This window comes from Coffea eugenioides, chromosome 9 (assembly GCF_003713205.1).
Source record: "Coffea eugenioides isolate CCC68of chromosome 9, Ceug_1.0, whole genome shotgun sequence".
NCBI lineage: Eukaryota > Viridiplantae > Streptophyta > Magnoliopsida > Gentianales > Rubiaceae > Coffea > Coffea eugenioides.
This window is the reverse complement of record NC_040043.1, coordinates 40669531-40691735: the sequence shown is the minus strand read 5'-3', so window position 1 is coordinate 40691735 and position 22205 is coordinate 40669531. Positions and strand designations below refer to the sequence as shown.

General features: G+C 37.1%; 3 protein-coding genes across 4 annotated transcripts; 2 read left to right on the top strand and 1 right to left on the bottom strand.

Annotated features, from left to right (window-relative positions):
* Positions 1-6561: 6561 nt before the first annotated feature.
* On the top strand, positions 6562-7409 carry LOC113783826 (mavicyanin-like). The gene is made up of 2 exons (XM_027330056.1): positions 6562-6836; positions 6981-7409. The coding sequence occupies exons 1-2, from the start codon at positions 6644-6646 to the stop codon at positions 7334-7336; spliced, it is 549 nt and encodes a 182-aa protein (XP_027185857.1). The 5' UTR covers positions 6562-6643; the 3' UTR covers positions 7337-7409.
* Positions 7410-10792: 3383 nt separating this feature from the next.
* On the top strand, positions 10793-15194 carry LOC113783724 (pre-mRNA-splicing factor syf2). 2 transcript variants are annotated; one of them, XM_027329940.1, is made up of 6 exons: positions 10793-11064; positions 11535-11668; positions 13118-13308; positions 13463-13703; positions 14411-14547; positions 14668-15194. In XM_027329940.1, the coding sequence occupies exons 2-6, from the start codon at positions 11545-11547 to the stop codon at positions 14893-14895; spliced, it is 921 nt and encodes a 306-aa protein (XP_027185741.1). In that variant the 5' UTR covers positions 10793-11064; positions 11535-11544; the 3' UTR covers positions 14896-15194. The 2 variants fall into 2 exon arrangements, with proteins under 2 accessions (XP_027185741.1, XP_027185740.1); XM_027329939.1 differs by having other exon boundaries at positions 11527-11668.
* A 4472-nt stretch (positions 15195-19666) lies between these two features.
* LOC113783040 (aquaporin PIP2-7) lies at positions 19667-21650 on the bottom strand. Its single transcript, XM_027329052.1, has 4 exons — positions 21185-21650; positions 20718-21013; positions 20262-20402; positions 19667-20114 (listed from the first exon to the last, which is right to left on the bottom strand). The coding sequence occupies exons 1-4, from the start codon at positions 21474-21476 to the stop codon at positions 19995-19997; spliced, it is 849 nt and encodes a 282-aa protein (XP_027184853.1). The 5' UTR covers positions 21477-21650; the 3' UTR covers positions 19667-19994.
* Between the last annotated feature and the right edge of the window lie 555 nt (positions 21651-22205).

The window sequence follows — 22205 nt, the reverse complement described above, 5'->3', positions numbered from 1 at the left end:
TGTGAAGAAGTCCAAATGTGCATTTGCTCAGGAAAGGATAGACTATTTGGGGCATACCATTACTGATCAGGGAGTGAGAATGGATGACTCCAAGGTTAGCAGCATTTTGCAGTGGCCTGTACCTAAAACTGTCAAGGAGTTGAGGGGGTTCTTGGGACTAACTGGCTACTACAGGAGGTTTGTAAGGCAATATGGACAGGTGTGCAAACCTTTGACTGAACTGCTCAGAAAGGATAACTTCAAATGGAGTATACATGCACAAGCAGCTTTTGAGCACTTGAAGGAATTAATGTGTTCAGCTCCAGTCCTTAGTTTACCAGACTTCAAGAAGGCATTTGTGGTGGAAACAGACGCCAGTGGAGGGGGAATTGGGGCAGTCCTAATGCAAGAAGGGCACCCCATTGCCTTCTTGAGCAAGGCCCTATCACCTAAGAACTTAGGACTATCAGTCTATGAAAAGGAACTTCTTGCCTTGGTCCTGGCAGTCACAAAATGGAGGCATTACTTGGTGGGGAGTCACTTTGTAATTAGAACAGACCATCAGTCACTAAAATACTTGTTGGATCAGAAACTGCACACTGCTCTACAGCATAAGTGGATGACGAAACTAATGGGGCTGGATTATGAGATACAGTATAGGAAGGGCTCTGAAAATCAAGTTGCAGACGCCTTATCTAGGAGGCATGAAGCTGAGTCAGTTAATACAAATGGATCCTGCCTAGCTATTACTGCTGTTAGGCCAGGCTGGTTGGAAGAACTGCAGAAAAGCTATGAGGAGGATGATCACTGCCAAACAATCATGGCTCAGCTACTGTTGGACTCCACTGCTCACACTGATTACAACTTGGTGGATGGAGTGCTGAGATACCAAGGGAAGATATATGTGGGAAGTGCCAATAACACTAGGACCCAGATCATTCAAGTACTTCATGGCTCAGCAGTTGGGGGGCATTCAGGACAGAAGAGTTGTTGGCAGAAGATTAAGTCACTGTTTTACTGGCCAGGCATGAAACAAGAAGTGATCACATTCATACGAAACTGTGACACATGCCAAAGGAATAAATCTGAGCATGTACCTTATCCTGGCCTGCTGCAACCAATTTCCATTCCTACACAGGCTTGGACTCACATTTCCATGGACTTCATTGAGAAGCTGCCTAAGTCTCAAGGGTATGACACCATACTAGTGGTGATTGACAGATTCACTAAATTTGGTCATTTTATTAGGCTCACTCATCCTTTCACTGCCAAAGTAATAGCACAAGTTTTTCTGGACAACATATTCAGAATACATGGGTTGCCTGAATCCATCATCACTGACAGAGACAAGGTCTTCACCAGTGGATTTTGGAAGGAATTATTTAAGGTACTGGGAACAGACTTGCATTATACGTCCTCTTACCACCCACAATCTGATGGTCAGAGTGAAATGCTCAATCAGTGTGTGGAAAGCTACTTGCGATGCATGACAGGAGAAATGCCATCACAGTGGAGCAAATGGCTACCTATGGCTGAATGGTGGTACAATTCTACCTATCATTCCAGCCTCAAGATGACACCCTTCGAAGCACTGTTTGGATATAAGCCAGTACCTCTACCATTGGGGCCTTACTTAGACTCTGTGGTACCTGCAGCTGCCAACCTGCTCCAGGAGAGAAATAGAATCTCAACTTGCATCAGGGACAACTTAGCTAAGGCTCAGCAAAGAATGAAGTACTTTGCTGATCAACACAGGACCGAGAGGGAATTTGCTGTTGGGGATTGGGTGTTTCTGAAACTTCAATCATATCGACAACAAACAGTGGCAGTACGGAAGTGTCTCAAGCTATCTGCAAAATACTATGGACCATTTGAGGTGGAGGAGAAAGTTGGTTCAGTGGCTTACAAATTGAAGTTACCAACAGGCACGAGATTGCACCCTGTGTTTCATGTCTCACTGCTCAAGAAGAAGCTGGGCACACTGCGAGGAAGCTCTATCAATCTGCCAGAATTAGATACACAAGACCAGTGTCCATTACAGCCCGAGGCAATCCTGAGTAGAAGGGTCATTTTGCGCAATGAGCAACCTGTCATTCAGTTCTTGATCAAATGGAGTCAATTGGAGGCAGAGGAAGCTTCTTGGGAGGATAAGTCCTTCATCGAGCGATAGTTTCCTGCATTCCAGACTTGAGGACAAGTCTGTTCTTAAGGGGAAGGGATTGTCAGGTCACAAACTATAGGACCTTAACGCAATAATGGCTCAATTAGAGCACTAATTGGAGCAATAGTTAGTTAAGTCAGTAGATTAGTAAAACGGTGCAGCTTTGGTTCTCTTAAGTAATGGCAATACGATGCCGTTCCAATTAATAAGGCATCTAGTTGTTAAATTCAGTTGCTAACTGTCTGGCCAGTCGGTTAGGTTGGTTATAAAAGTAGGGCCCACATGTAATGGAGGGATACGGAAATTAATCACAAGTCTTTGCTGCTCCTCATTCTTGCTTTCTTCTTTCTCTCCCCAACTTCCTCTGTTCATTCTTCCAAAACCTCTCAATTTCCCTAATTCTTGACTCTTCTCAATTAACATTCCTCCAATTCTTCCATCATTCCAGAAATCAACCTCGAGGTCGTGACAACTCGAACTTGTGACCTCAGGGTTCACTGGTGAGAGGCGCTGTCGCTGGACCATTCACGCGGGGGCGAAATTTTAGTGTGTTTGGATTGCTCGTTATTTATACCTTATTTGAGCACGTTGACTTGCTGGCATCAAATTATTCCAAATTTGGTTTCCTCAATGGGGCAGAGACTACTAAATCTTAGAGTTAAAAACTAGTCGAGTCAAGTCGAATCGAATATGTTCATTAAACTATTCAAATAAGGCTTGTATTCGTTCGATAATTTTCGACTTTCAAATTTGTGTTTGGCTCTTAAACAAAATTTTAGTTCGAGTTTGAACTCGAGTTCGACTCGTTTAATATAAACAAGCCGTTTGCGAACAATTAGATCCATGTTCGCGAACAATTAAACTTGAAATTAGAAATTAGGAATATAATATTAACCATAAATTTTGTGATATTATAATTAGACCAATGTTCGCAAACAATTGTTTAAATTCGCGAACGAGTTCATGTTCATTCGATTACTTATAGAGCTAAAATATTTATTCGAACTCGACTCGTATAAAATTTCGAACGAACCGTTATCAAACACGAACGAACCTAGACGAGTCGAGCTAACCATCAGTTTGATTCATTTAACTGCTAATACTCTAATGCAATCGGGGAACAAATCTCAAACCCGATTCTCCATATATTCTGTTTGTTTGGATAAAAATTTATTTGGATGATTTATTTGATCCAGTTACTGTAGCACTTTTTGTGATGTGATGTATGTGAGATAAAAAGGTGATTGGGAATTGTGTGTACGATGCAAGCAAAACAAAATCTGAAATTTTTATTCCAAATTCTTGTTGTCCAAACAAACTCAGTCATTAGTTCAGCTCAAGTTTGAACATGTCACACCAGGTTTTGGAGTTCCATAGTGTAACTATGTACAAACCAAAGAAGAACAACTTAATTTACTTGTACACCAATTTATAGAGTAGTCCATTTACAACGAACGTCGGTTCATCATTGCAAAACAGTTTCTTACAGTTATGGATGGGATTAACTTCAACTTGAGCTTGAGCCGAGTTTAATAATTTTGATCAAACGAGATCAATGGTCACGACTTGCCCCCACAAATCCAGTTTCTTATTCCTCATTTTTCTTCATTGAAGTTTTCAAACTACTAGTAGTACTTATCATGGGATTCAGGATTTGGAATGGTATCCATTTTAAGTGCTTGGATAATAGGTGTAGGATTCAAGATTTTGGAATGAATTCTAAAAAGTTAGCAACTCCCCATTCCCGAGTGGATTGGTGGGTTTTGTTAATTCCTATATTTGATTCCAAGATAATTTTTATAAAACATTTTTTTTATTCGTTGATCCCTTCACCCTCGTTCAGTCATCTTCCCTCCGGTCTTCTCCCATCATCTCCCACCACTCTGTCTCCTCTTCCATGGCATCCAAAAATTTTCCTTGCCATCACTCGACATCTCAAAAACTTCCACCTTCCTCCTCACTAGTATCACTCCTTCCTCACCCTCAAAATCCTAACCCTAGACCCCCCAAATTTCATCCATCACAACAAGCTCCTGCACAACCTCACCTCTGAGTTTAAATCAGTACCAGAATTTACAGCCGCAATCTCAAGGGGTTCAACTTCAACTTGAGAAAGAAACCGGTCGGCTTGAGTTTGGTGCCACCCCACTCAATGTTCCTTAAATCTGTTTGCAAGCCATTGACAGGTTCTCAATTTGGATTGTATCAATTGACAAGAAAAAAGAAAAGGAAAGAACAAAAAATGGAAAAAAAAAAAAACAGAAGGCCTTGATTGGGGATGGTCTGATGATGGCTGGTATTGTATGAAGGAACTCCGGGTTTGGCTATAATGGAGTCAAGTAGCTAACGGGAAATGGGTTCTTCAGTAACTTCTTTTGCTTACTTTTGTTTTGTGTTGTATGCGTTGACTTGTAAAATCTGGGTGCGAAGAGTATTCCAAGCAAGTCTGTATATTTGCTTTGCCTCGTTCTCCGCCAAATGAATGCCGTACAGCCTAAGAAATTCTCTGTAGTTGGATGATGGCTGGTGATTGTTGCTAAAGGCTCCGCATGATTGAACCCAACAAAGAAAAAGATAGGGATAATTTCAGAAACCTCCCCTGAGGTTTCTGACATTTACACTCACCTCCCCTGTGGTTTGAACAATTACACTAACCTCCCCTGAGGTTACTAATCCTTTACAAATTCAGTCCAAATGATTAAAATATTATTTTAGAGAGTGAAATTAGAATTTTGTACCTGATTTGCCCTTTGTGCTACATGTCCAATGAATGACAAAGTATTACAAATTAATTAATAATTAATAAATTTTAAGGAGCGTAGTTTATAGGCAAATACGTATTACTTATTTAAAGTACCAACTCTTTACGGGTATTTTACTTTCAAATATTTACTTTATTACAAATATTTATTCTCAAATATAGATTTGTATTTACTCTCAAATATTTAATTATTGTTAAATAAAAAACCTACCAGTTTTTCTTCCGTAGAAATATTAATATAACACTTTTTCAATTTTAGTTATAAATATTTATGTATTTAGCATAAATTAAATGATTCAGGATAAAATACTCATAAAGAGCTAATACTTTACTCATGTAATGGATGAAAACCATAAAAAAATTAATACTTTATGGGTCATTTATTTTTTTAAAAAATATTTAATTTATATTAAATCGATAACCTACTGATTTTCTTTTTGCGAGAATATTACTGTAACACTTTTTAATTTTTAATCACAAACGTTAATATATTTATCGTAAATTAAATATTTGAAAATAAAATATCTGTAAAGGGCGGGTACTTTAAATAGGTTATGTGTATTTGCCTATAAACTACACTCCTTACTTAAATCAATAAACTACACTCCTTAACTTAAATCAGTACAGATATTTTATTTTCAAATATTTAATTTATGATAAATATATTAACGTTTGTGATTAAAAATTAAAAAGTGTTACAGTAATATTCTCGCAAAAAGAAAATCAGTAGGTTATCTATTTACTATAAATTAAATATTTTTTTAAAAAAAGAAATGGCCCATAAAGTATTAATTTTTTTATGATTTTCATCCATTACATGAGTAAAGTATTAGTTCTTTATGAGTATTTTATCCTGAATCATTTAATTTATGCTAAATACATAAATATTTATAACTAAAATTGAAAAAGTGTTATATTAATATTTCTACGGAAGAAAAACCGGTAGGTTTTTTATTTAACAAAAATTAAATATTTGAGAGTAAATACAAATCTGTATTTGAGAATAAATATTTGTAATAAAGTAAATGTTTGAAAGTAAAATACCCGTAAAGAGCTGGTACTTTAAATAAGTAATACGTATTTGCTTATAAACTACGCTCCTTAAAATTTATTAATTATTAATTAATTTGTAATACTTTGTCATTCATTGGACATGTAGCACAAAGGGCAAATCAGGTACAAAATTCTAATTTCACTCTCTAAAACAATATTTTAATCATTTGGACTGAATTTGTAAATGATTAGTAAGCTCAGGGGAGGTTAGTGTAATTGTTCAAACCACAGGGGAGGTGAGTGTAAATATCAGAAACCTCAGGGGAGGTTTCTGAAATTATCCCAAAAAGATATGGCAAAAATGCAATAATAATTTTGATACCCATTCCACTAAAAATTGTACCAAGCAGTAGTGATTTCAATGATACCCGGAGCTTATACCCATATTGATTTTTTATAATTCATTCCGTATCCAATACCAATTCCGGAGCATGAACCAAGCGCCCCCTCAATGCTAGTAGCATTTATGAATATTGAAATTGCAAGTGGGAAAAGGCCCACAACAAGCCGGTGTTTTCCAACAAGTCACACCAGGCCAAATATATCAATCACCCTGTAGCTGTCTTCGTATAATTACATAAAACTGTACAAAGAAAGTCTTCTGTTTTAAGCAATGGTGGAAGATAGGTGAAACTGTGCAGAATTGACAAGGGTTCCGGTCGATCAACATCTTTATAGCTTTTCAGGCTATGAAAAAAGAAATTAAGCTTCGCTATGGCATCTCCTTCAGCTGCTTCTTGCATGCTTCTTTAGTCTGTGTTCTGCTGCTGTGCGGTGCCAGATGCGAGACTTACACGGTAGGTGATGAGGATAATTGGAGCATTGGAGTCAACTATCTCGCCTGGTCTACCAAGTACAACTTCACGGTTGATGATATTTTGGGTACGTGTGTATATATGTATGTATATTCATCCTTCGTCCCTCAAGTTAATTTTTCTTTTCTACGATTTCCATAACGAAGAACTACAAAAAAAGAAAAAGTCCTTGATCACTAGTTACATGTTTTTTTGCTCTCTGGTGGATTAGTTTTCAAGTATACAAAAGGGGAACATAATGTGTATGAAGTGAGTGAGGCCACCTTTCGATCTTGCGATGCAAGCAGTGGAGTTGTGGCAAAATACACAAGTGGAAGCGATCAAATTGAGCTCAAAGAAGCCAAGAAGTATTGGTTTATTTGTGACATATCTGGGCACTGTCTGGATGGGATGAGGTTTGGTGTCGATGTAAGTCAAGCAGGCGCAGCCAGCAATACTACTGCATCAGGAACGTCTGCTTCAGCACCACTGCCATCCACCAATCCAAACCCAAATAATGCATCCGAAAGAGGGACTTCTGTGATTTACCTTCTTCTTGTACTTGATTTACTATTAAAATTTTCTTGATGATGCATGCTAAATATTTATACTAGTATGATGTAGAGAACTTTTTTTTTATTAGGGTATGTAACTGAAAAGATTGAAGTGATTGTCAGTGGATGCTGTGTTTGATATCCAATACAGTAATTTGCCCAGTCTTGCTCCTTTTCTCTCCCACTAGCTGCCGTTAGCAATAAAGGGTTCTCAAAACAAAGGATTTAGAAGGAAAAAGTGGATCCATTGTACTGCAAAATAAAGGTCATAGAAATAGCAAGTTTGTTTTAAATTTTTTTACCTGTGGAAAAATAATTGCCGCAAGCAAGTGTTATGATCTTTTTCCCCCAAGGTGCTTTTAAAACTAAGCTCGAAACTCCAATATATTTGTGTCCCTGAATGTGGTCTCAGAATGTTAGCTTGAAATCCAAAATCCAAAATATCTACTTTTTACAAGTCGAATTTGGGTTTATCAGGCTCGATTAAAACTTCTAATTGTTGATTTGACAAAAGGATCTTGTGGTTTATAATTACGTAATTCCATTTCATCCTATATCTAACCAAACGCAAACACAGGATGATGTTATTCCCTAACACCTCGCAGCTAATATAAAACCAATCAAACACTAGATAATAAGATTACTCATGTAAGGATGACTCAACCCAAAATGAGTAGTTTGGAAATAAGTAAATCCCTCTCATCCTGTTTGTGAACCAAACGCATCCTTAGTTTGTCTTCCCCCTAAAGTTCTAGTTGACCATTTTCAACCACTTTTGTCTTGACAAAGTCTCACCTGGGGTGCTAGCAAGTCAAGCTGCTCGTGAGTGCTTGATCAAAAGCTTGACTCGAGCTCGGTAAAATCGAGCTCGAGTTTGAGCTCGAGCTACTCGTTAAATTTAACGAGTCGAGTTTGAGCTCAAGAAATAAGTACTCGAGTGTTCGCCGAGCTTAATCGAGCTTTCATATTTTATTTATATTATATTATATTATATATTATATATTTTTTAAAAAAATTATAGTTTTATTTTAAAACTCGAACTCGAGCTCGAGTGGCTCGGGCTTGATATTTACTCGAGCTTACTCAAGCTCAAACGAGTCAAGCTTGAGTTTAGTTTTATTTCATCGAATCAAGCTCGAGTCCAAATTTTTTTACTCGATCGAGCTCGAGTATGGTGCTACTCGAGTTCGACTCGACTTGATAGCACCTCCAGTCTCACCCTATGTCACACAACTCTAAGAGGGAAATTGTTTGGAAGCCAAAAGTATAAATCTGAAGTAAACAAGACGCATTTAAGAGATTTAAGTGAGTCCAAGATTATGTTACTTTCCTCCATTTTATTCTTTGGACATAAATCAACAACTTGGTCTTCTCTAACTTTCCCTTGTGCCCAAGGATTTTGTTATTGCCAATTTTTGTTTTATAGAAGTCCAAAGAAGCACCATTCGAGTTGAATGTGAACTCCAAAGCTGTTTAAGTTGGGGGGGGGGGGGGGAATGTTAATAAATCAAGGGGCATTTCGATACTTGCAAGCAATTCACAAGTAGCTTTAGGGATGTTTGGTTTACAAGCATGAGGGTTAGAAATCGGCATGCAAATTAATTACCATTTGTTTGGTTAAGTATAACGGGTGTCATTTTCTAAAAATAGAAGTTTTAAAATATGTAACCTTACCATTCCTACTTGGATTTGAAATGGATTAACTCATTAATATAATGGAATTATGAAAGGCATGTTAATTGAAATCAAACATTGAAGGTGAAGATTATAATTTCCATTCCAATTCTCATTCCCCAAATTCCCAAACGTGTATGTATCAAACAACTCATTAGTTAATTAATCCAATGTAACAGTACAAGTGGTTTAGTATACTTATCAAACAATATACTAACAATAATAGTACTAGTGTGTTTGGATTGAGATAATTTGAAAAAAAATAATTTGCTTCACAGATCCCAATCTCCTTTTTATCTTCCCAATCACCTTTTTTATCTCACATACATCACATCACAAAAAGTGTTACAGCAATTATTTCAAATAAATCATCCAAATAAACTCCTATCCAAACAAACGCAGTATGATTTTCTGACAATATTATTATGTCTACAATAATAAAGCGGGAGCAAGAGTTTAGTTTGGTAGAAACAATTTAGTATTCATTTTTTGTGATTTCAATTTTACCCTTCGAATTAATTATTAACCAATAAATACGTATACCACTAAAATTTAACTGCGTAACTGTCGATATACCACAATTTCTTAAACTATACAACTGCAAAACTAATTCTCTGCGATTATAAACTCCTTTTCACCCAATTAACCAAATTATACATTAAACTGAGCTGCTAGACATCATACAACTTCGAAAAATTTTCATGTTTACAACTTTTAAATTTTCACTCCATAAAAAATCTTTTGCCATCTACCATGACAAAGTAACTCTCCAATTACCATGCCATCATTATGCCACCAATTCTGATACCATGACAAAGAACTTCTCCAGTTACTATACCATTTTTTTTTTTTTTGTGGTAAGAAAGACTACATTCAAAATAACATTTAACAGAGGTTTACAAACCGAGGGAGGGCAAAGCCTCTGCAATCAAGTTCTAAAAGTCTAGAAATTGCCAAGGGAATACAATCAAACAAAATAAAATTTTCTTCTGCTTCTACACCCATCTTGGCCAAAAAATCCGCACACTAAGTTTGCCTCCTTATAGACATGCTTAAAGGTAATTGATTGGAATGTCTGCATAATAGTCCTGGATGATCGCATGGATTTCCTTGATATGTTTTGTTGCGAGGGAGATTTTCCATCAATTTATATTTGTTTTGTCTTTCATTTTATTTTAGTTTTGCATAATCATACTATATCTAGGCATGGGAGTATGTGAATGATATTCACTATTCATCCTCTTAAGCACCCTCACTCGTATGAGTGCGCATATACCACTGGTATAAAATCTTGGGCAAATTACACTTCACCTCCCTATAGTTTAGTATTTTTGACATAACCTCTCTATAATCTCAAAAGCAATAGTTTAAATTAAAGTGATAAAGTGACGGAAATGGTCATTCGTAACGAAATTTTTAAAAATATCGAAAATACCCTCATATATATATATGACACACTAGCCCTGTATGATTTTTATATTTTACCATATAATTTCCTTATAATTTTTGAAATATACACATAACCCCCTTTGATTAATAAATAATTTTCAACTTTACATAAGAGTATTTTTTACATTTTAAAAATAAATGATCATTTCCGTTATTTTGACACTTTAATCCAAACCATGAGAGGGTTATGTATAATTTTTGAAACTATAAGGGGGTTATATAAAAAAAATACTAAACTACAGGAGGTAAAGCGTAATTTGCCATAAAATCTTTCCTCATTTCGCATCAAGGGCGTGTTTGGGCCGCCATAAATCAGGGGATATCAGTTGTATCCCCCCGGATAACAGATTCCGAAACACAACCAAAGACCGCGAAAGTATTTATCCCAGGAGGAGTCCACCAGAGCCTTCTCCGTCGTCGGCCCTCTTTCTATCTGTCTTCCCTTTTGCCCTTTTTATAGCAGCACTGCTTTTCCCTGCTCTTCTTCACTCCTCGCCTGCGCCTCCAACGCCGAACCTCCATTACTCTCCCTTATTCCCGGCGCTGCACATCATTCCTCCTTCGCTCCCCAATTTGGCCCCCGCACACCAGCAAACCGGAGCACCTACACAGATCGACCCAAAGTCCTCTTATTCCCGGGTATGCTCTTCCATAACTTGTAAGGCAGCTACAATTAGAATACCTTTCCCTGAATTACCTCTAAACTTCTTCATATTGTCTTGTGATTCGGGATAAAGGACTAATAGTAACCTAATTTAACGTTTTGGTGATTACAATTCTTTTACTATGGTACTATCGGTTGATCAGTAACTGCTTCTAGAAATTAAAGAATGATGGTTTTTAGGTTCGGTTTTACTTGCAAATCCGACGAGGTTATTAGGTTCAGTAACCCCTCCCCCTTTTCTTGTTTGGAGAAGGCATTGTGTTAGACTGAGTAATCAGTTGGAAGTCTTGTATTCTTACTTGGGATGTAGTTTTTTAAATTTTTTTGGGGTACTGCAGTTGATTTATCTGATACGTCATATTCCATTAGTTTTGTGCTGTTGTTTGAAACTTGATCCCTTTTCTGATATGGTTGTCTGTTGATGTTTCTATTCCTAGTGATACAGTATTAACGGGATGACCAAAGAAGGAAGGGTGCATCCTGATTGCAGGAATGCATCTAACCCTTACCATGAATGTAGTGAATATTGTTTCAAGATCATTGCTGAGCTCAAGAAGAAGATGAATACAAATAATACAGGTTGGTTTCCTACACTCAACTGTATTTTCTGTTCTTTTCTTTGGAGATTGGAGATAGGAATTGGCCAATATTGTACCTCTATATGAGTTGGTTCGAGCTTGCAAGTCATGTTGTCTAGGTAATTTAAGCTTTTGTTGTGCCGTGCTTAAAAGCTGTGATGAGAAAATGGACTTGGGAGTTTGAATTGGAGATGACTTTGCTTTTCCTATTTTTACTCTAGGATTAACATAAGTAGTTAGGTGATAGCTATAAATTTGTTTCTATAGTATGCTGGCTTCTGGAGCCATTGATTCTAATATTAACTATATTCTTGTATGCTGCTGTGCTGAGCCTATATGCTAATTTCACCCAACCGTACCTTGTAATGAACCTAACAAGACATTCTTAAGCTTGTTACCTCCAACTTTAGGCACTGTTTTTCACCTTTCCCAACTCCTAGACACTTACAAGTTTCCCATTCCTTAGATCTAGGGGTGGCTATATCGGCAGGATGGTGCCCAGTGTTATTATAGCACCCTTATGGGCATCTTTATGCATCAAACTTCGTCAGCTGGTTCAATTTAACTGAAACAGAGAACAGTTGAGGGAAGAATGGCTGTGGGAGCTTGGTCAATCAGTCAGAGTCCTCCCCTGATAAAATGCTGAGAAGTGGTCACCCATGCAAGAGCTAAATATCTTTGTGAACTAAATATGATCTAAGGGTATATGTGCCTTTAATGATTACTGGGTAGCTTTGAACTTGCCCTGTCTACTTTAGTATCCTTGAACTTATTTGGAGCCCAGTCTCCTTATTTCGGCACCCACCATCTGGCCTTTTTGCCCTTCTGATCCTTCACTGTTCCAAGCATTTATTTTGCTAGCCTTGGATGATGCAGTTGATTATTAATCCTTTTGTGACTGCTTTGATATACTTTCCTGTGCCTATTTATTGGAATTTCACAAATAAGCTAGTTGAAGATATTTGTGATGCAGCCGAACTATCAAGAAGCAATGCTTCAGCCTCCTGCTTCTTTTCCTGTGCTATATCTTTCTTATTTACATCTGTCACTGCATTTTCACCATTTACAAGTGTCATTAGGCCAGAGAATAGGAATTTACCTCGTAACTCTCTCAACATGAACTTTTAAATTAAAATGAGTACTTTGAGTATTTCACATGTTTGTGGTACATGTCATTGTTTGGGGTGTGCCTCTGCAAATCCAGAATAGTTTTTGATAGATGGTTGTGTTTTTAGAGTTCTGATCAGTTGATAAGAAACTTTAGTAGGCATTGGTACCTAACAATCGTACTAGTTTGTTATTGGTTACTGTAAGAACATAGATCGGGTGCATGAAAAGGAGGCTTGTGCCTGTGAGTAGCCTTCTCCTGGAAAGGCTTTGTTTTTTCAACATTGGCTTGATATTTTTGAATTATATATGCATATTGACATTTCTATATGGAATGTGCTAGAACTAGTGGAAGCCTATGATAGTGGAGATCAGCCCAATCCAGTCGCCAGTTCTAATGAGGGTGAAGACTTACATGGGGCTAATAATGATTCTGCTGGGGAGAGGAGCTCTGATGCTGAAGATAATGTGGGAGTGGACATGACAAATCTTACAGGAAGGCAGAAAAAGTTGTTTGAGCTAAGGCTTAAAATGGTTAGAATCACGTGATTTTTTCGTGTTAAATCCTCACTCTGGTCTCTTATTAATGAAAAATTGCATCATCTACTCACTTTGGTTTTTCTGTTGAACCTTTATGTTGTTGTATTTATTTTCTGATGTTTTCTAATCTGCTTTTCCTTGCGGGCAGAATGAGGCCAGAAAAGCAAATCAAACGGCCATGGTAGCAGAAAAGAAAAAAATGGAAGTTCCAGAAGAATCTAGGGGCATTTCTAAGCAGAAATGGCTCGAGGAACGAAAGAAGAAAATCGGTAGACTTCTAGATGCCAATGGTTTGGACATGAGTAAAGCTTACATGCTAGACACACAGGACATGGCAGAAACAAAGTATAAGAAGTGGGAGAAGGACCCTGCTCCAGCTGGTTGGGATGGTAATATATTCGTTCTCTGTCTACATTAAATGGACGCACGTGTAAGGAGGATTTGCATACGCATGATTGTAGTATAGGTATCTTTGTATTCTGTAGCCTAAGTAATCTGCTTATAAGAGAGTGTGGCATCACAATATTCATTATTCAGATTGAGATTGACATTGCGATTGAGTTGCTTCAACAAAATTATTTTACCAATTGTATTCTATTTTGAACTTCAAGCTACTCCATTCAAGACATTTAGCCCCATAAACATGAAAACTATATTGTTGGTGACTTGGTAATTAATGAATCTCTCCTGCTTGCCTTCCACATGGGTTATTGAATGATGAAGACCAAATTTAGCAGCTAGAGGCAGATAGAGAAGGATTAGATGTTACCTGTGAATTAAGAAGATGCGTTTGTATAATGGCAACTAAGTAATTGGGAAGGCTTGGTTGATTTGGTTTTGCATTGTTGCTTAAAGTGCTCTACATTTGCAAGTTGAGAATATAGCAAATATTCCACAAATTGCGCTTGACGTATTGCAAAAGTGGTCTCATAAATTCTCTCCCTTGTCTAGTTTAGGATGCTATTTTTATGAAGCAATTAGAGTTTTTAATGCTTTATGGCTGGGGTTTATGATTGTATTATGGGTTTTTCCTGTGTAACTTTACACCGATGAACACATTGATGGGCAACTGAACTTCTGTTTTCCTTTTTAACAGTCTTTAATCAGAAAACATTGTACAATGCATACAAGAAAAGAACAGGTAACATTGAGGTGGATCTAGAGGAATACAACAAAATGAAAGAAGCTGATCCAGAATTCTACCGAGATGCTTCGAGTCTCCAGTATGGAAAAGTAAGTATACACACTGATCCTCCGGCTGATTATTTCTTTTGCACTGATGTTCTGGTATGTTTATGTTTGTTTGGGCTTTTTGGGAGCTGGACATAATTATTATTTTTTCTGACTGGACAGGCACCAAAAATAGCGGAAGAAAAAATTGACAAAATGGTGAAGGAGCTCAAGGACAGGGAAGAAAAGCGCAGAGCATTTAGCAGGAGGAGAAGGTACCGTGAAGAGAAGGACATCGACTCCATCAATGACCGAAATGAGCATTTCAATAAGAAGATTGAGCGTGCCTTCGGCAAATATACTCTGGAGATCAAAAACAATCTTGAAAGAGGAACTGCCTTACCAGACTGAAGTGGAATACAAGAAGGCAAGATTCTTTATGCTTTGGGTATACATGGATTACATTTCCATCCTGCGTAGCGAATCGGTGCTTGACCCAGCGATTGCATTCACTGCCTTCCCCTGTTCATGATCCAAGGTTTCGTCTGTCAAAATAGTTTGTTGTACACAGACGGAACATTTTGTGCTTTATTATGAAGTTGTAATTGGAGGACTTCTGCAAGATTTACTTTCCAGTTTATCCCTTCTGTGAATCGGATAAAGGTGGTGACAGTAGATATTGCCATGATGGTGTTTTCTCTTTTCTCTTAGTGTTCTCTTCCATGAAAGATTAACTTGCCCAAACATCAAGTGAAGAAAACAGAATGTTGGTGTGAGTGGATGAAATTGACGGGCTTCATAATTATGTTTAACATTCCCCATCCTACACCAGAAAATTGAAACACCAAAAGCACGTAGGAAAAACCAACATTAGTCAGCATTTCTCAAGTGGTATCATTCAACATAAAGTACTAAAACAATAGTACGCATTGACTTGATGATCAGTTATGTAGAGGATGTCTTCAGAACTGAGTTTCTTGCGAAAACAAGCTGTTGTGTAAGGTTGGAGGTAAAACGGCTGGTATCTGCTGTGTAATCATCTTTTACATTATCACGATCTGGTTGAAGCTCTTTGGTAGTTCGTTCATCCTGTGTGGTAGTTGAAATGGTTTTTTTGGGGTAATGAAAGTAACTGTAGCAAAGATGAATGAAAGTTTTTTGGGGTCTTTTTCTCCGTCTATTCTCGATTCTGGCTGTTTCTATTCTGGGAGACCAGCCAGGCAATCACCGCTTTCCATCTCGTACTGGACTGCTTATGATTTTTTCTCTCAACTGTAGCACGACTGACTACTCTTTCCATTGTTTCATTTGGTCATCCGAAGGATTCCATCGGGTGTCTGGACCAGAGAATTCAGTGAGGGAAAAAGAATAACTTAAGGTGGGGAGATTTTGGTCCACTGCAGTCGACAGCTACTGGTCAAGGATGCAATCTCCTCTGGATTTACTTCTTCAAAATGGTCGATGAGAGATTCGGGGAGAATTTCTGCGGGGTAATTTCAAAATCCTCTGAGGTTGTAAATTATATTCACCTCCCTTGGCATAATTGTGAGCTCAGTTAGTTACATCACATGAAAAATTTACCGATGTACCCTGAGACTTTATGCCTTACTAGAAACTAATATCTGACGATTGAGTAATTAGAGTATTAATTAATTGTTAGTGACTAATTAATGGAAATAATTGTTAGAAATTTCTTTAATGATGAATGGTAACTTGCAATTACAAAATAATGCCAATTGAAATATCGAATGGTACCATTTTGTGATTGATAGAATTTGAAAATGATCAGAAATCAATTGTATACGGTAACCTGCAATTGCAAAATAATGCCAATTGATATATCAAATGGCATCATTTTGTGATTGACATAATTTGACAATGACGAGAAATCAATTGTACACAATGACGTAAGAAGAAGGGCTTTCTAGTAGAAGACAGAAAATACAGGACAAAAGAAGATTGGTCATGAGTAGGGATGCTATTGAGTTAAGTTAAGCTCAAGTAGTACCATGCTCGAGTTCGAGTTCAAACAAATATATAAATTTGAAATCGAACTTGACTCGACGTAATGCAAGTCTTACAAATATAAGTTCGAGTAAACTGCAAGTCTTATCAAAGCTCGAACTACTCGAGATCGAGCTTGAGCTTTTCTTTTCTTGTTTTTAATTTTTTACATTTTAGATTTATCAAATTACAATTGTTGTCATCTATCACTTTTTTTACTGAATATTATCTCATGTAAATTTATTAAAATACTAACTCATAATAGTCATTTTATAATTAAAATATATAATATATAAATAATATAAATACTCGATTAAGTTCATTGAGTACTCGAATAGTTACTGTTGATGTTCGAATTTGGCTCGTTACACAAAACGATTAGCTCGAGTTCGAGCGCAAATTCAGGCAAACTGAGTTCGAGCCAAACTTTTGACCAAGGCTTTGCAAGCAATTTGGTTCGCTTACACCCTTAGTCATGAGAAATTTTTTTTTGAAACTCTTAAAGTTGTGATAGTTGTAAAGTTATTTCGTAGAAGTGAAAGAGAAAGAAGGGAAAAGAAAGGCAAAATTCAAAAAAAAAAATTTGTTCAAAATCATAAGAATCATAACAAATATCATATTAAGAAAGATGACTGGTCTGTTTTGTTAAATCGTGTGATCATTAGTGTAATTTTGTTGCTTATTTGTGTTATTTAATGTATTGAATGTGAAATGTGTGTATTAATTGTTTTCTAATTTTTAATTATTTTCATTCTTTTATTAATACAACTTATACACATACATAAGGAGTATTTATAGAATAAAAGTTTCATCTATCTCCTTAAAATACTTTTTAAATGTTAGTTTTTTATTTGGACTGATTTTGTTATCAAAACCTTAATTTTATGGGAGAATAGTGTAATTTTACAAATCTCAAGCGACGTTAGTGAAATTATCAAAAATCTCCCCTTAGGGGAGGTTTCTAAAGTTATCCCAATTTCTGCACTACAAACTTTCCTTTTGTTTTTAAGCTTGGAGAGGGAGAGAGAAATGTAGAAAAATTTAATATTTGAGATGGAATAATTTGGCTAGCTATTTCTCAAATTGTCAAAGGAAACGGGCATTATTATACAAAGGGTGGCCGCCTTGTAGAAGTTTTCATCATATACTGCACTAGATCTGTTGACAAAACATTGAAAAGCAAATATTATAGCATTTTTCGTGAGATGTGACATATGCGAGATAAAATGATAATTGATAACATAAATAATTAATGAAAAATATATATATATAATGCAAGCATGATAATGGAGTGTTTGGATACAAAACTTATCCCAAATAATATTTCGCTTACATCATAAACACATTTTCCAATCCACCTTTTTATATTCCCAACCATCTTTTTATCTCACATACATCACATCACAAAAAGTGCTACAGTAATTATTTTAAATAATACCCTATCCAAACAAAATATTATTATTTTTTATAAAAAAATTTCCATGAAAACATACTCAGAAATTGTTCTTGAACTACCAGCGCACAAAATAAAGCAAGATTCGTGATCCAACCTTTTATTCTTGTCTTTTCTTATTGACTCTAAACTCCAAAAAGCAAAAGCAATTCATCCAAGGATAAGACTAACTACATCCGAATTAATATTTATTAGCTATGACACAATCAACAAAAAATGTTAAAGCCGAATCGTACGATGCTTTCGTTGTTTAAAAAAAGAAAGAAAGAACCCCCAAAAAGAAAAAGAAAGGCAATTGGATATGGATAATGCCGGACTCTAGCACGCTCCCCCACCGGTGGTTTTGCTCTCCCATGTGGGCGCACAGCGTTCCTAGGCCCTTCCTTCCATCGGGTAGTCACAGGACCCCTGTGATCTTCGATTGGAATGTCATAAAAATTCCCACCGGACCGGGGCTCTTTTTCCCTCTGCCACCATTTAATTCCTATTCTACAGTATTAGAGAAGGAACACTTTTCTTTATGGAGCATCGTTTAAACTGCTCTTCTTTTCCCTATGCTAAAGTCCTGTATTGTTCGTCTTTTAAGTCCAAACAAAACAAGGCATCATCAGGGGCAGGGTCCCCCACCCCTTCATTGTGTCGCGCCTGCAGAATGACCTTTTCTCAGGCTTTCCAGAGCTGCAGTGTGGCCTACACTCCCTAACAAATTCTTTAGAGAAGAAAAAGTTAAAAGCTGCATGGACCACAAATGCACCGATAACAACTCACTGCTTATTTTGAGTCACGAACTGGAGCATCTTCTTCGTTACCAATTTCACAGGGTAGGTAAAAGTAAAACCCTTTTTCTCTTTCTTTCCAAGCAATGATAATCATACCCTCCCAACTGCAACCCTCTCGTTGCTCCGGGAAATGAATTGGTCAAAATCAAACTTCCCGAGGAAGAAAACAGAGCAATTAATCTTTAGAGCATGATCAAAACTTATCACGTCATGTAAGGGGGCCCGAGGGGTTAATAGTAAGGACAATGGCTCTTTTCACCCCATGGAACTACTACAGTACTATCAACCCTAAGTTCCCTTGGATCCCCGCATTCCAAAAAAATGAACACAATAATGGGTTTTCATTTTATTTTGTATCTGGCAGAAGAAGGGCCCGGGGGGTTGGTGTTGTATTGCCACTTGCAACAGAGAGGAAAGGAGCAATATTTGTAGCTGTTCGACAGCTCGGTTCGTTTCGACTCGTTCGTGAAAAATTTGTTCGAAACCTTAAACAAATCGAATTCGAACGAATTTTTTTATTTGATTAATAATCGAGCGAACGCAAACACGAGCATATTCGCGAGTTTTAACTAACATTTGCGAACATGAACATAATTATCATTTCATAAATTTAAGCATTAATTTTATGACTGAACTTTTATATTTGGAGGGCAAATTACTTTATTTTATTTATTATTTTTATGTTAATATTAATTATATAATTAATGAATAATAAAATTTAATCACTTAATGCTTTAATTATTTTTTAAAATAATTAATAATTTGCATGATATATTTAAAATTTAAAATAATTTGAATTCAAACACTTCGAACATGTTCGCAAACGAACACGAACACATTTGAAATTCAAAAATTGACGAACAAACACAGACATTCGAATCACTTCACGAACAGAGCTCAAACATGAAATACTCGATTCGATTTGACTCGTTTACAACTCTAAATATTTGCAGAGATTTAAAGAAACAACTCCACCAGCACTATTCATCATACCAAATAAATATACACATCCAAGACTAGCAACAAATAGGAAAAACATAAAAAAAAAAAAAAAAAAAAAAGATGGAAGCTATATGAAAAACAAGTTAAAGGGAATGATAAGTTTACAAAAGAAAAGATGGGATGGTTCATAAATTAAATCCTCTCCCTCTATCTATCTAACACACACGACGGAAAACAAGCAATTCCAGATATTGAGAGAGAATTAGGAATTCATTAATTTCTTCACGCCTCATGGACAGGTGGATGGATGGCCTTTTTTTTCTTTTTTAACTTTAGTTTGTGGGGTTGCTCCTGAAAGATCCCAAGGCCTTGATAGCTGCAGCCCTCAAGATGTACTGATGATATGCTGCTGCTGCCAATGCCCCCACAAATGGTCCAACCCAGAAGATCCACTGCACCATATATTTGTAAAGAATCCCATTAAAATGATACTCCTGCTGCTTGCTGGATGCTAGCAACATTTATTGTAGCAGCAGTAGTAAATATTTGAAGAAAAAAGAAATCATCTTCGCAAGGAATACAAAAAAAAAAGAACTTACCTGGTCATCCCAGGCTTTGTCATTGTTGTAGATGACGGCAGCACCAAAGCTCCTAGCAGGGTTGATACCAGTTCCAGTGATAGGAATGGTACCCAAGTGAACCATGAACACGGCGAACCCAATTGGCAGAGGAGCCAACACCTAAGGACGAAAATGTTAAGTTAACCACAAAAAAAAACACACATACAGATAGCAGAGTTGCATGACTATGGAAAATTCACAAAGATATGGTTTTTTTTTTCTCAATTGTAATCGTTTACTCCTCCTCCTATTTTTTAAGCAGTGAAGGAGTGATGCAACGGGATCATAAAAATCGACGGAGACTACACCACCATCAGAAAGACCACGCGAGTACATTACGTCCTCATATGGATTTAAGGTATGATCCGGTAAAAAGAAAAAGGAAGAAAGGAAAAAACAAATCCAAGAAGAGGGAAAGAGGTAGAAGAAGAATACAGGGACGTGAGAATCACGAGCGCTTCTCTTGGGGTCGGTGGCGGCGAAAACGGTGTAAACAAGGACAAAAGTACCAATGATCTCAGCACCCAAAGCAGTGCCCTTGCTGTAGCCATGCATCACAGAGTTGGCACCCCCACCCCAAGTGTTGTAGTGGTGCTTCATGAAAGCCTTCACCAACCCAACTCCGCAGATAGCTCCCAGACACTGTGCCACCATATAAGCCACTGCCCTGAACAGCGACACCTTCCTCGCCAGGAACAGCCCAAATGTCACCGCAGGGTTGATATGCCCACCTAATCAAAGCACGATTAAGCAGCAGCAATACATGACTACTACTACTACTACTTATAATACATATATATAAGCAACCAACTAAGCTACCAGGGAGTGAGTGAGTAAGAAGAAGAAGAGAAGGGAGGGCACGGTGATGGGCCATGCAGTTAGTTACTTAGTTAAGAACGTACCGGAGATGCCGGCAGTGCAGTAAACGAGGATGAAAATCATGCCACCAAAGGCCCAGGCGATGCCGAGGATGCCAACGCCGTCACATTGGTCAGCGGCGTAGCGCACCTTGTGGCCGATGACGGTGGCGATGGTCACGTAGAGGAAAAGGAGGGTGGCAATGAACTCGGCGATGAGGGCACGGTAGAAGGACCAGAGCTTGAGCTCGGCAAAGTCCAAGAGGGGAGCAGGGGGCGGGTCCACGTAGTCCTTCCTATGCTGGGTCTGCCCTTCTTCACTCACTTCCTTTGACATCTCTTTTCGGTTCTTACTTTCTGGTTTGGGTGCCGTGCAGTGCTCTGTGTTGATGCGTTTTGTTGGTTTCTCTGTGCTGTTGTTTTTGTTTCTTGTTTGATTTGAAGAAGAAGAAGAAGAAGAAGAGGAGATGGGGCGTGAGACTTGGATGGGATAGGCAGAGTCTTGTCTTCAATCTATGCTGTGGTTTTATGAGTGGAGAGTGGGGCAGGGAAGCCAAGGGGCCGGGATATATGGATAAGAGTGGGGATAGTTTTGGAAATTAAATCTGAAATTGGAATATTTTGCGGTATTATACTTCATCCATTTCAATTATTTGGTTCCGATTTTGAGAATTTAATTTTTTAACTATGATAATTTAATTGTGATATTTGTATTTTTTTAAAAATTTTACTCTCATAAATTTAAATTTTAAATTTGAATGATAATATGTATATATAATAAAAATATTATATTAAAAAAATTAAAAATGTATTACTTTTTTTAATATTATAAATATTTTAAAATATAAAACACTTTTAATTAGACAAAAAAAAAGGAGTATTTTATTTTATTTTATTTTTTAATGAATGGGATGTGAGGGGCTTTGGTTTGGGGCCTTTGGGAATCAAGAGAGTTTTTTTTTTTTTTTTTTTGGTGGGGGAGAGGTGGGAGCCAGTTAAAGAAGAAGAAGTGGAAAGTGGGGCAGATGAGACAGCGAGACCATGTGATGGGTAATCATCTGGAAGT